The sequence below is a fragment of the Polypterus senegalus genome, chromosome 16 (assembly GCF_016835505.1).
Source record: "Polypterus senegalus isolate Bchr_013 chromosome 16, ASM1683550v1, whole genome shotgun sequence".
Taxonomy (NCBI): domain Eukaryota; kingdom Metazoa; phylum Chordata; class Cladistia; order Polypteriformes; family Polypteridae; genus Polypterus; species Polypterus senegalus.
In genome coordinates, this window is record NC_053169.1 from 3,164,464 (window position 1) to 3,178,941 (window position 14,478).

At 45.6% G+C, this 14,478-nt stretch overlaps 1 protein-coding gene across 1 annotated transcript; it reads right to left on the reverse strand.

The window, feature by feature from the left end:
* Positions 1–3,403: 3,403 nt before the first annotated feature.
* si:ch211-153f2.3 (alanine and arginine-rich domain-containing protein) lies at positions 3,404–7,003 on the reverse strand. The gene is made up of 2 exons (XM_039738925.1): positions 6,573–7,003; positions 3,404–3,624 (listed from the first exon to the last, which is right to left on the reverse strand). The coding sequence occupies exons 1-2, from the start codon at positions 6,789–6,791 to the stop codon at positions 3,463–3,465; spliced, it is 381 nt and encodes a 126-aa protein (XP_039594859.1). The 5' UTR covers positions 6,792–7,003; the 3' UTR covers positions 3,404–3,462.
* Positions 7,004–14,478: the final 7,475 nt, after the last annotated feature.

The window sequence follows — 14,478 nt, forward strand, 5'->3', positions numbered from 1 at the left end:
ACTTGAAATGCCCGCCTGTCAAAATTTGTCAGAAGGGCTGTGCTGAAACATGTAAACAGGTAGATATACTGCCTAAAAAAATGAAAGGAACCCTTTTGAATCCAAGTACAGTGTCAAGTCCATGACACTTCTGGGCTATTGATCTGCTCAGTGAAGTAGCAGAGGGGCTTGTTCGTCAGTTTCAGCTGCATTTCAACAATGAGACAACCCCCAAAACAGGAATGAATGGGTTAACAGCTGGTGGGAGGCCACTGACATTTCTCCCTGCTCATCTGTTTTGTCACTCGTTTTGCATTTGGCTACGGTCAGTGTCACTACTGGTAGCATGAGGCCATACCTGGATACTACAGATCTGGCACAGGTAGTCCAACTTCTTCTTTATACGTGGCATTGCCAGAAGGTTTGCTGTGTTTCCCAGCACAGACTCAAGGGCATGGAGGAGATTCCAGGAGACAGGCAGGCAGTTCCTCTAGGAGAGCTGGACAGGGCCCCTCGTAGAAGGTCCATAACCCATCAGCAGGACCCACCGGAGTAACCGGATGAGCACTGGCAGAGCCAACAAAATGATCTCCAACAGGCAGACCGGCCACTGGTGTGAATGTCTCCGACCAAACAATCAGAAACAGACTTCATGAGGGTAGCCTGAGGGCCCGACTCTGTCCTCTAGTGGGCACCGTGGAGCTCGTTTGGCATTTGCCATAGAATACCAGAATTGACAGGTCCATTTAATTCCTTTAATTTATTTGAGCAGTTTATTCCTGTAACGTTTACCTCCAAATCTGAGTTGTGCCAATCTTGATTATGGTCTGCCTTAGCATTCACTAAGCCATGTCTGATCCTATGCCTATAAAGACCCCCTTGGTTAACTTGGTGATATTCTAATAGGATATTTGGAATGGGGGTTCCTTTTAGCAGCACACACTACCAGTTTCTATGGGCTGAGGCTTTCTTCGGCTTTCATGTTGCTTGACAAGTACCCGAGTGTGTGCCATTGTGTAGCTTGGGTATGCTGGATATTAAACTCACTGTAAGGCTCCTGCTGTTGTGTCTTTCAAATCTGTCTGTCTTTATGTCTGCATGAATCGACTGATTGCACAGTCGTATGTTATGCTTATGGTTCATAATATTGTAGGGAATGGTCAACGTTCAAGGAACTCACACTGTTACCATTTCTCAAATGTAAGAAAATGTCCATTTAAAAAGCATTGGCGAATTTTCTAAATTATCACTACGTGAATTGTCCAACTTCGAGCTTCGACTTTGTAGGGCATTACTGTAACATTTCGAGAACGCGTAAAACTGTAGGGCTCTGCTAACCTGCAAAGCGAAAACTCCGAGCAGTACACGATACTCCTACTAGACGATATGCCCACTCCATGACTACTCGATAGTCGTCATTACTCCCAAGTAAGAGGAACCTCCACCCTAACCCTTAACCGCAGCCTAAGGATGTTTTACAAGAACAGTGACATGTGGAGAAAGGCGTACGTGACTCAGTGTATCGCGTAACACGACGGATATGTAATGCAAAGACGGCTAAATCCTACCGGATGTGCACCACTTGGCTGCCTTGTCAATGGAGCAGAGCCAGAGGCCTACAGGTGAATTTTTAGGTCCCGTTCATACTTCCGGCTCAGAACGCGCGCGCACACGCATCATGGCTGCCAGGCCTTCATTTGACGCGTCCTCTGAGCAGGTCCTCAGAAATTAATACGACGCGTGAGCGAGTTGCAGTACCAGCAAAAAGTTGGGGCGCAGTGTGCTAAAAGTCGGAATGTGACGTCAGAGTCTCGGTTTACTATCCACATGTGACAGAAAGCTGCTATGCAGATCCTACAGGATCGATGTGCGCGCTTCGATGTTTGATGAATGGTTCGATGTGGTGAAGCAAAATGCTGACATATAGATGCATTCCTGGTGCTTTTACATTCAAGCGTCGCATATTCCCGATCGTAACGACACGACACGATACATTTTAAAAGTCTCCCGTATCATCATCTGTGCCATCTTTTTTTTACTAGGGCTTCCTCCTGAGTGGACAGGAGCGGCAAACAGCAACAGATCGCCATGCAGAACACGGCACATGTATGATATTCCAGCTGTCTGCACATTTAGAATCCTTAGATTTCTACTTGATATCAGTGCATTAAAGTATGTATGTCACATTTTACAGATAAATTGTTAATTCCGTTTAAATAATGAATACTGTTAATAATTACACACATGGTGGCAGAGCAGTAGCACTGCTGTCTCGCAGGGAGTCACGTCGCTGGTATTCCCTGTCTGGAGTTTCCATGTTTTCCTGCTGGGTTTCCACAGTGAGCTCCAGTTTCCTTCCAAAGACATGCAGATTTGGTGACACTAAAATGACGCCAGTGTGTGTGTGTGTGCTTGTATTCACCTTGCGATGAGCTGATGCCCCGTCTAGGGATTGTTTCTGCCTTGTGCCCGATGCCAGCTGGAATGGGCACATCCCTGGATTGATGGATTTAATCATTAAACATCCTTTTCAGAGATATTGCGGTAAGGTGTCATCGGAATTTAATGGCCGTTCCAGGCAATTCACAACACAGCGAAGTCGAACCCATTCTCACCGTGATGATATCTCGCACTGCCACCTGCTGGATTCCTCCAGATTTACGTAAAGTACGCACGCGAGTATAAACAGTACCACGCTTGCGTAGCAGGAGCGTCCGCTGGAGCAGGCGTCGCATTGCGTCGCGTGAAGTATAAACCTGGCCTAATGGAACTTTTTGACTCAACTTATTTTTTTCCCTCCGTCTTTCCTACAGGACGTCAACGTATCATAACACCTGATCGTTTTCACAGTTATTTCAAAGCACTTTCTCAGCAGGCTGCACGTTGGAGCAGAAGCACGGCATAGCCCTTCAAATGGGGCGGGGCTGGATCTCTGGGCCGGGTGTGGACGTGGGTGACGCCATTCTCACAGCTCCACGCCATTTGGACTTTCTTTTTTTTTTTACCATCTTTGTACCTTCCAGTTTCTGTGTTTTGTGCGTCACGTACTTCAGCTGAGATCGGATTAACCCTAAGGCACCTGCTATGGCCCCCCATGCCAGATGCTTTCAACCCACATAAGCTGAATGCCAATGTGGCGAGGGTGGAGGGTCACTGCACCGTGACCGGCTATGGAAGCTGAAATGAAAAATACGATTAATAGAGGAAATTCCTTTATACGTACACAGTGTTTTTATTTTATTGTTTCCCTCATTGGCTGCTCAATACGTAATTCCTGTATCATTTTCCTGATATCAGAAAAGTCCAAAATAATGAATTGTTTGATCATTTAGAAAAAAAAAGAACCTCACTTTTATTGCTAATTTTCACAAATTTGTTTCCATTTTGTTCTCCTTTAGTCGTCCACCTGAATGAAACATAAAAGCATTCAGAAGCAGAGGACGTGGTGGCAGCAGTGGGATTTTCTCTGCTAGTCTTTCACGCTCACAATGTTTCCTTTTTAGGGCCTGTGTTTTGCAGAGCCGGTGTGCCATTGAAATTCCTGTCTGGTGCTGCTGCTTCGCTTTCTCTTCTTAGTCTCTGGATTTCTGTGTTGATGTCCAACAAAGTTTTAGCCAGCTGCCGATCCTGGGAGCGCATCTCCAGCTAGTGAAATAAGCAAAAATATGACATTAGAAAGTCCGCAGAATGTCAGGAGAAAGTCATGGAAAGTAGATTAAGGTGGTCTGGACACAGGACCTATTCAATAGGAAGGATGACCTCAGTAGAAAACATGGTGGCTGTCAGTGGGATGAAAAAGAGGCTCAACTGGAGAGACATGGTGGCAGATGACCTGAGGGTGCTGAGCCTTGGGCTGGGCAGGCAGCAGTCATGGAGACATGGGGACCAGCTGGGAAGCGATTTCAAGTAAATGAGGAAGAAGAATATAAAGGTGTGTACGTATGTAAGGACGGGCGCATGCATTTAGGGTTCTACACAAGCACTTGGGGAACATCTGAGTGGCTCTGTCGAGGTAAGAGAGGCGACCAAAGGCCAGGGTGAAAGTGACTGCTGACCACCACCTCTCAATGGATTGTGCTAGCAAAAAATACTATTAAGTGCAAAAATGTAACTAAAATTGAGCATAAGAATGATAATTCTCTGGCTAGACTGGGTGAAACAGATGCCTATTTATAGATATGAAAATGTATACAGTATATATGTATTGTTTTAATTGGCTAAAAATAATTTACAATGACAATTATTCATAACAGAAAATGTTACCAGCATTCTTAAGCTATCTTAATTCAATTCAGGGTTGATCTGAGATGGTGATGATAAGCAGTACTAATACTGAGCGTCCTGTTTTTGTCTCCATGGCATTTCCCCCTTATGCTCTCGAGTTAAACTGTCACCACATTCACTTCAGTCCCGCAGTGCGACCCCTGCACGGTACGCTGTTCACCGCTACGGACCATGAAGGCCCTCCACTCAAGTGACACGTATCGTTGAATTTTAAGGGTTATGATGGCCACGCATTCTACATTTGAAAACAACGTGCACTGGTGTATTCGTATGGCTGAAGAGCCTTTGGACTGTGCAGAGTTTAAGGGTTCAAGAGGAGCACCGGGGCCAAAAGGGAACAACCAACACAGAAAGTAGATGTGCCGAGAGAAATCGGTAACACATTAGAAAGAGCGATGTGAAAGGCACTATATGAAAGATGGAGACAATAGATAGATGGGGAAAAAAGAGAGACATAAAAAGTGCAGCATGAGAGATGTCAAAGCTGCGCCATTATAAATACATAATGACAGACACTATATATATATATATATATATATATACTATACAGTATATATATGCCTGATATAGATAGAGAGATAGATAGACATTTTAGTGTAGTTGGCAGGATTAGATAGATAGATAGACAGATAGATATTAAAAGTACTATATGATAGGTGGATGTGAAAGTCACTATATAATTATATATAGTTGTGAAAGACAGTATATAAAAGTTTTAAGGCACTACATGATAAAAAGAAAGAAAGAAAGAAAGAAATGAATGTAAAGCACTATGTAAGATAGCTAGAGAAATGCGAAAGGTGCTACGTAATACCTTGGTAGATAAGCAGATAGTTAAAGAAACAGATAGTGTATTACTAAATATACTTAACATATAGATTAGTAAATATGAAAATAACTATAGAAAGGTAGAAAATGCATACTGTATACACACCTGATAAATAGAAAAATGAGACTGATGAAAGAAAAGAGACTGATGAAAGGCACTACATGAGATAAACAGATACATATGAAAAGACATACTATATATGAGAGGCACTATGTGGTTGACAGATAGGAAAGGTACTACCTAAAATGAATAAATGAGAGATACAGTGAAAGATACAGTATGTAGAGAGATGTGCAAGGTGCTATATGATAGCTAGATAGCTAAATAAATCATTAACGCTGCTATAGATGCTTGATAAACTAGTATGAAAGGCAACACACACAGACACACACCTGATAAATAGAAAAAGTCACTATGCGAAAGGGGCAGATGGAAGGCACTATATAATAGATAGATACATACATACATACATAGATAGATATGAAAGGAACAGTATAATAAATAAATAGATAGATAGTGTAACCACAAGAGGGTGCCACAGAGCCTAAAACTTCAGACACAATGAAAATAAAATGTATACAATATATTTAGCAATCTGAAAGGTACCATATAATAGATAGATAGATAGATAGATAGATAATGAAAGCCATTATATACACTTGACAGGGAAAAGGCACTGTATAATAATACATACATACATGATATTTATATAGCGCCTTTCCCATGAAATAAATGTGTGTAAGACAGTTCCAGTAGACACTGTAAGTAATAAACGCCACTACATATACATGCTAGATGGACAGGTTGACTGAGAGATGGATGTGAAAAGCACCACGTAATTAGTTAAAATATCACAACATTAGAAAATTGTTCAAATGATACGAGACAGCGATCTACTGAAGGCGCTATATAACAGATAGATAAGCCCTGAACCCTGTGCTTGCTAGGAGAAAGTGGAGGGATGGATAAGGCGCTGTATAGAATAAATATCTGAAAGGCGCTATATCATAGGTAGCTAATGAACGACGCGAACATAGGCTGGGAGCATGCGCTGATAGCGCTGATTGCCTCACTCGCCACACGCCATACCACTTGGATTGGGACCCGAGTGCTGGGGGTGACACCTCAGCACCACACTGAACAGCAGGAGGTTTTTACAGTGGCTGGAGTGCCAATCCTGCTACCCCTAAGTTTTCCTTGCAAATTGGAGGACTTACTAACATCCAGATGGCGCTATTTAAGAGTAACAGATGACAGGCAGTAGATAAGACAGGTTGATGTGAAAGGCGCTATATGATTGCTAGTTAAACTGACAGGCAGACACGACACTCAATCTTCAGTATGTCCTCCACGCGAGAGGCGCACACGGCTGACACCTTTCGGCGGATCGCCGCGGCTTCACATGGGCCAGTCCTTCTAAATCTCCCAGTAGGCAGGACCCCCAGCCGCAGGCCCCTAGCCCCGCTGCCGCTCCCCTTACCAGCTCGCTCCTTAGCCATGTTATCGCCCCGTCTATTTTCGCTCTCCTCAGCTCCTCGTTGGCTCGCAGGTCCTTGGTGACGAGGCTTGCCGGGTGGCCACTGTCGCACGTCGTGGACACCTGCTCTGCCGACCCCCTGAACGCGTGGATGAGTTTGTTTTTGATGTTTTCTAACACCAGGGTGGACGCGGTGTCGTCGTACGGAGTGTCGGAGTTCATCGTCGCCGCTGCCGCGCGCTCACAGAAGTTGCGGTGGTCTCCCGAGCGCCGGTCTGCTCTGCGCTGCTGCTGCACCGTCGTCTCCCTGCTTGGCCAGTCCCATAGGTCTTCTTCTGACTTTTTTTTCAGTGTGTTTTTTGCCCCCCAGCTTTCCCCACATGGATGAAGCTCCTCGGCTCGTCACTCCTCTTCATGGTCCCAGCTCGTTTTATAATTGTTACTATGGAAAAGCAAGCCCCCCAGGCCCCCCTCCAACTCCCCTCCCGTTCAAACTCTTTTGAGCAGTGGTGGGAAGCTCAAGACAAAGGCTATTGTTGTCGTGGAAGTGAAAGACCCCCAGCTCTCACTTTACAATAACAGGGGTGTAAGCAATTGCCGAAAAACGGGGAGGGGGGCTCTCACCCCCGTGTGAATGCGGGCAGGCGGATCTGAGAAGCTGTTTGAGGGCATCTGCAGGAGTTCAAGGGAAATGGCCGCCTGCAGTCAAACGTGACTTCACCTTCTCCAGCCATTGTCTTCATTGGACGCCTACTCCATGAAGTCCAAATAGAGGAATTTAAAGAAACAAAAAGGGGTCTTGTAGAGAGTGTGTGTGTGTGTGTGATGCTTCCAAAATGGGGAAACAAACATAAAGTTGTAAGGCTGGGTGCATTCAAAAATATAGCGCCTTCACAGAGTATGCAGACCCCTTCACTTTTTTCACATCTTGTTATGTTGCCCCCTTGTGCTAAAATTATTACATTTTTTTCCCCTCGTTGAGCAACACTCAAGACCCCGGAATGACAAAGTGAAAAGATGAGTTTAGAAAACGTTTGCAAATCTATTAAAAGTACAAGAATGAAATATCCCACAAGTCCCTTTGCTATGACAAGTGAAGTTTGTCTCAGCTGCACTCCATTCTATGGACCACCACTGAGACGTTTGGAGTCCACCTGGGGTCAATCCAGTTTATTGGACCAGTTAGTAAGGTCACACAGCTGTCTGTAGAAAGTCCACAGGTGAACAAGAACCAACCATGAGGCTGAAGGAGCTGCTGGCAGAGCTTAGGGATGGCGCAGATCTGAAGAAAGAAGGCTAGGAAAGCATTCTGGCAGCAACCCGAGGCGAGCTCCAGATAACCTGTGTGGAGACGGGAGAAACTTCCAGAAGGACAAGCAACACTGCAGCACTCGGCTAATCCGGGCATTATGGTGGAGTGGCCAGTCGAAAGACCTCTCCTTGATAAAAGACACATGGCAGCCCACTTGCAGTTTTCCTCTGAGACTTCTCTGGTCTGATGAAAGCAAAACTCAGCTCTAAGTTATCACATCTGATAAGATCAGGATCAGATTGAGCAACACCTGGCAAGGACAGGAGATATTAGGAACAGTCAGCTTGGGGACAGAAGAGGGAGGTCATGTTTTACTAACATGCTGGAATTCTTTGAGGAAGAAACAAAAGGACTGCGGTGGGCTGACGCCCTGCCCAGGATTTGTTCCTGCCTTGCGCCCTGTGCTGGCTGGGGTTGGCTCCAGCAGACCCCCATGACCCTGTAGTTAGGATATAGGGGGCTGGACGATGACTGACTGAGAAACAAAAGGATATGAGCAGAGTGGAGCAGATGAGATTATTGATCTGGACTTTCAGAAAGCATTTGATAAGGTGCCACATGACAGGGTGGGCATCAATTTAAAAGAAGTGGGAGTTCAGAGTGTGGGGTGTAGATGGGTGCAGAATCGGCTCAGACACAGGAAGGGTGATGGTGAGAGGAACCTCATCAGAACTGGCCGACGTTAAGAGTGGTAACCAGCAGGGGGCACTGCTGGGGCCGCTGCACCCCACTCCTGGTACCACTTGTCACGCTTGGGTTACACAATTGCACAGATTCATTCAGGGTTTTCAAGAAACATAAACTTTATTCGTAAACAGCATAATAAAGCATAAAGAATAAAGCAGAAGATGTCTTGGGGAGAAGAGAGACACAAGGAAATAAGACAAAAGGACAGCTGCTGTTCAGGCTTTTAAATGTTAGAAGCGCCACACGAGAAGCAGATCACGCAGCATGGAAGCAGCAGCTAGTCGAGCAAAAAGGAGGTAAGAAACTGTATTTGTTTCCCATTGTATTGCCGTTTAATAGGGGGTTTCAGAGGAGCGACCATGTCTTCTAGGGGTGCGTTCAGCCTCCCTCTTCACAATATATATAAGTGACAAGCTGGTTAAGTGTGCAGATGATACCAAGATAGGTGGATTGGCAGATAATTTGGAATCCATTAAATCATCACAGTAGGACTTGGATGGCAGACAGGCTTGGGCAGATTTGTGGCAGATGAAATTTAATGTCAGTAAATGTAAAGAATTACACAAAAGAAGTAAAAATGTGAGGTTTGAATACACAATGGGCAGTCGGAAAATCGAGAGTCCACCTTATTAGAAGCATTTAGGAATCATAGTGGACTCTAAGATATCGACTTCCTGACAAGTGTTCAGAAGCCATTAAGAAGGCTAACAGAATGCCAGGTTATAGAGCGCCTTGATGTGTGGAGTACAAGTCACAGGAGGTGACGCACAGGCTTTATAACACACTGGTGAGGCCTCATCTGGAGTACTGGGTGCAGTTCTGGTCTCCAGACTACAAAAAGGACATAGCAGCACAAGAAAAGGTCCAGAGAAGAGCGACTAGGCTGGTTCAGGGCTACAGGGGATGAGTTATGAGGAAAGATTAAAAAAGCTGAGCCTTTACAGAGATGAAGAGGAGACCTGATTGAAGTGTTAAAAATGATGAAGGAAATTAGTCCAGAGGATCGAGACGGTGACTTTAAAATCAAGAGCATGGGGACACAGTTCACAGTGTGAAGGGTAAACATTAGCAAGAGTTTCTTTATACAAAGAATGATAGAAACTTGGAATAAGAGACCAAGTAGTGTGGTAGACAGTAAGACGTTAGAGACTTTCAAAACTCGACTTGATGTTTTTATCGAAGAAATAGTGGATAGGACTGGGGAGGTTTATTGGGCTGAATGGCTTGTTCTCATCTCGATTGTTCTAATGTTCTAATCTGGAGGAGTCCAGCACCCGCTCATCGCTGGCATAATGAGAGTCCAGTGCTGAAGTGTGGAGGTGATGGTGGCAGCCTCATGCTGCGGTGTTGTTCTTCAGAAGCAGGGACAGTCAGACTAGACAGAGTTGAGGGAAAGCTGAATGAGATGTCCTTAATGAAAACCTACTTCAGGGAACTATGGACACCAGACTAGGCCACAGTGGTTTAAAGGAAAACTCTGGGAATGTTCATGAGTGGTGACAATTGACCTGAACACAGCTGTCCACTGATGGTCTCCATCCAACCTGATAGAGCTTGAGAGGATCTGCAGAGACACTTTAGGTTCATGTTGGGGGGCATGCACTGATACAGCGATTGCCAACCCCCCAGGCAGACATGCGGTCCTGTCCCACCACCTGGAAATCTGCTCTGGCCAGGTGTTACGTGGGCATCACCTTGGCCATGTCCAGATACTCAGGTCCCCAACAATGATGGTCCTGCTAGCCAGATCGCCCTCGTGGAATCGCGCCACATGGCCTTAGTGCTGTAACTGATGCTCCCTCACAATGCAGGTCATGTGCCTCATTTGGGACTCAAACCAGTGGTACCCAAAGACCCTCTGAAGAGACACAATACCAAAGGAATCCAGTCTTCATCTCAGGTCACTGGATAGCATCCATGTCTCACAAACAGGAAGCACCAGGACTCTAAAGACTTGGACCTTTGTCCTTTTGTATAGATATCGGGAGCGCCACACACCCTTTTCCAATGACCTCATGACCCACCATGCTCTCCCAATCCATCTACTGACTTCATAGGAAGAGTCACCAGAGACATGACTGTCACTGCCGAGGTAAGTAAACCTCTCAATGACGAGGTCGACACTCTCTCTGCAGACAGACACACTGCTGATGGCTGCGCCCAAAAGGTCATTAAAGGCCTGGATGTTGTTTTTTATTGGGATCCTCGCAAGCCCAGACACTCGGACTCCTCACTGCAGAGACAAATGGCAGAAAATCCTTCAATCCAGGTGTGTGAAACTTGTTGTGTCAAACCTAAGACAACTCCAGGGCTGGAAGGGCTGCCGAAGGGGCTTCGATGAGTACCAAGTGACTTGTGTTAATGTCACTTTTTTTTGTTTGTTTTTTTTTAATTCAATTGCCAAACTAACTAAAATCCCGTTTTTACTTTGTCGTTCTCGGGTATGGAATGTTGCTTAACGAAGGAGAATAAATAAACTGAAATGGCTTTAGCACAAGGCTGCAACAAAACAAAATGTGGAAAACGTGAAGGGGTCTGCGGACTTTCTGAATGCACTGACTCTACGTAGTGTGGCCCGCCAAGGGCGCACCACCACCCAGACCCGACACAGACAGACGCAGGACACAAGTTCAAGGCACACACGGCTTTTATTCTTCTTTTCTTCCGTCGTGGGAAACGCCTTCCCCCGTTTCCCACAAGCACAGCACAGTTCAGAAGCGCAGCACCACACAAATCTCATCTTCTTTCTCTCTCTTTTCTCCTCCACTCCTCCTCACAAGCTTTGTCTTCTCCTTCCCGACTCTGGCTCCCGGAGTAGTGGCTGCTGGCTCCTTTTATAAGGCACCCGGAAGTGCTCCAGGTGCTCGTTGACGCACTTCTGGGTGTGGTGGAGGAGCTGCCCATAAGGGCTCAGCAGCTGCTGCAGCACCCCCTGGTGGCGCCCACGGAACCCAGCAGGGCTGTATGAAACTCCAATTCCCATGGAATCCATTGTGGAAGCGTCCTGGCCAGGCAAGTGCTCCAGCTGTCCTCCACAGTAGGAATATCAAATCATTCATAATGAGGGTCGGCACTGGGCACATCCTGAAGAGGCACTGATCAAGGGGAGTGATAACGTCGCTGGTTGAATTTCATTTGCGATTGTGAGAGTGCCAGTCTGGATTTATGATGTGTGCAGCACCGGCCCATGAAAGTCCTCCGACTCCACATTAATCAGTTGGGCAGACCAGCACTAAAAGGTCACTCGTTACATCCACCAGGGGATTTCCAAATTGACAGCAAAATGGCTCTGACAGGATGTCATTTACAGGCTCACTCCTCATCGAAGATGCTGTTGCCTTCAGTTATTCACTTCTGGCTTCATCATGTGCTGTCATTTCAGAAGCACAGAGCCTTCAAATGAGCTGTGCAGAGCCGGTGGGCCAGCCGACACGTTAAAATGTGTGAAAGAAGCCAGTGATGCATAATGTTGTGAAGACGGACATCACTTCTCTACCATCATCTCCGTTAATCCTCGTTGTTTCCTTGCTTCTATTCACAGGTTCTCCTTGTCGCTTCCGTGTGTCCCTTGTGATGCGTCACTCCTCTCATTGGTGCCCGGCTCCCTCTTTGCTCACTGTTATCATGAATTCATGGTAATGAGCCTGATTTTAAGGTTGACAGGGTGTCCCAGAGCTGCGTTCTGGCAGACTACGACTAAGGGCGGCTGCAGTGGGCCTCTTGGAGTCGGAGAAGGTAACAAAGTTACGTACTTACTTAGACCACCTCGTGAGCAGGTGTAATGGACTCCAGTAGTCTCCCTCCAGTGCACTTTCTGTTGATCATCTTCTCAATTTCTCTTTTCAGTGCCACATTCTCGCCTTCAGCTTTTTTAGTGGCTGCTCCAAAACTCTGGAGTGAGTTACCTTTATTTATCAGAACTGCTTCCATGGTCCTGACATCAAATTCCCGCTGTGAAAAAACTCAAAAGAACACTAAAAAGGTTTGGGGGCAGCTGCCCCTATACTGGAAATAGGCTGCCGTAAATGAAGGCTGTGGGTCAGTATTGTACAGACTTTGGTCCAAAACAAGAACAAACAGACAGGCAAACATGGCGGCTTTAAAGACAGGTAGGGGAAGTGATGCAATCAGGTTTGGAACCGGAAGTGAGGTCATCAGGCCCATAACCGGAAGTGTTGTCGTCGAACCCAGGTGGAATTTCCCGTGGTCGGTCTGCAGATGAAAAAGAGAAAGGATCAGTGCACCCTGCCACCCCCTGGTCTGGCGTGGAATTACCTTCATTTGAGCCCTTTAGCTGCCTCCCATGCGCACGTGTGTGACACCGGGCTTTTGGAGACACAGACTAATGTTTTTGTTTTGGTTTGGCTTGGAAGTTGTCATGTGCTTTAAGCTTTGGGGTTTGTTGACCAAACTGTATTATCTTTGTTTGTGTAACTTGTGAGCACCCGGGAGTGCTTCAGCTCCCCAAAAACCTAACACAAACAGGCCCAGACACCAGTTTAAAAGGTCTTTTATTGTGGGAAACTCTTCCCCAAGCGTTTCCCACCACAGCCACAAGTACAGTTACGCACAATATAGCACAATAAAGCACTTTTGCCTTCCTTCTCGCTGTCACAGCTTCTTCCACTCCTCCTCGTAAGTGTTGTCCACCTTCCTCCCGACTCTAGCTCATTGATATGAGACAGGCAGCTCCTTTTATCTGATCCCTGGGAGTACATCCTGTGATATGACGCTGCAGCTCCGAAGGACTTCAGGGTGAGGGTGGAGCCCTTTGGAGTAGGAACTCCCCAATCCAAGGAGAGAATTAAAACAAAACTGAGGGCCATTATGAACAATGCTGCACATCCTCCCCGTGGCGCATCAACACTGAGGACTTTCAGCCAACGAATCATTCATTGAAAGTGTGTCAAGAAACGTGACTGGCAGCAATACACCTCACCCGGACTGGGACTGCCAAGTCAGAAATGCTCTTGTTTTTGAATTTTCTATCTACCTATCTATCTAATCCTGCCAACTACGCTATTTATCTATCTAATCCTGCCAACTACGCTATTTATCTATCTCACACAAGCGAACAGAAAACGTATCCTTACCACGAGAAACATAGTACCCAGAATGTGCAAAAAATGACGATTTCCAGATCCCTTTTCGGAAACACGGAAGGCCTGTAATTTTTAGGCTTCTTGATTTCCGGTGGTATTTTGTGCCCCATAGTCTCCATTGTAAAGCTCCAATTAGGGCAAGATATATATATATATATTTTAATTTACAAAAAATGCTTATCTTTAGAACACAATTTTGTGTGGCAAATTGTGAAGAAATAACTTTGACTTGAAACCCGGAGCGGCATGATGGTACACTCATTAACACTATGGATTCTGTTGGAGAAATTAAACAACAGACTCAGTAATTCGAAATATCATACAAATAAGGATTTATTTGTTATTCTATGGGTAGAACTGAGACGCTCGGACAGAATATAAGGTTTGCCTAGGATGTCTGGATTTTAATGCAAACTGTAAGAGGTTTTATATTTTTCTCTGGCTAGGCCACTCATAATCACCAGTTCATATTATTCAATAAAGGTCAGTTACTTGTTAGACGACTTCAAGGCTCTTATAAATGTAATTACATTCCCAACCAGGGGTTGGCGCTGTTGCCCAATGCCTTTTCTCTTCCTCCCTCTGCAGAAAGCACTGATTGACAGTCACAGCACCAATGATGTTACTTCCAGTTCCTGAACACCTAAACCCGCCCTTTCCTGTCCTCCAGAGTGAAAACCGGCATCTTGGAGGCGAGTCGAATGAAGACTCATGTCTGAAAAGATAATTCATTATTTTCTATTCTGTTTTTCAGTTTGCCAGTTATACGGGGTTCACTACGGTGCCCCAAACCTTCACCTCTTTTTGT

Coding starts and splice junctions, on each gene's coding strand:
- si:ch211-153f2.3 (XM_039738925.1), bottom strand. CDS start 6,791: ATGAACTCCGACACTCCGTACGACGACACCGCGTCCACCCTGGTGTTA. Junction 3,625..6,572: donor CATGGCTAAGGAGCGAGCTG/GTAAGGGGAGCG, acceptor TTATTTCACTAG/CTGGAGATGCGCTCCCAGGA.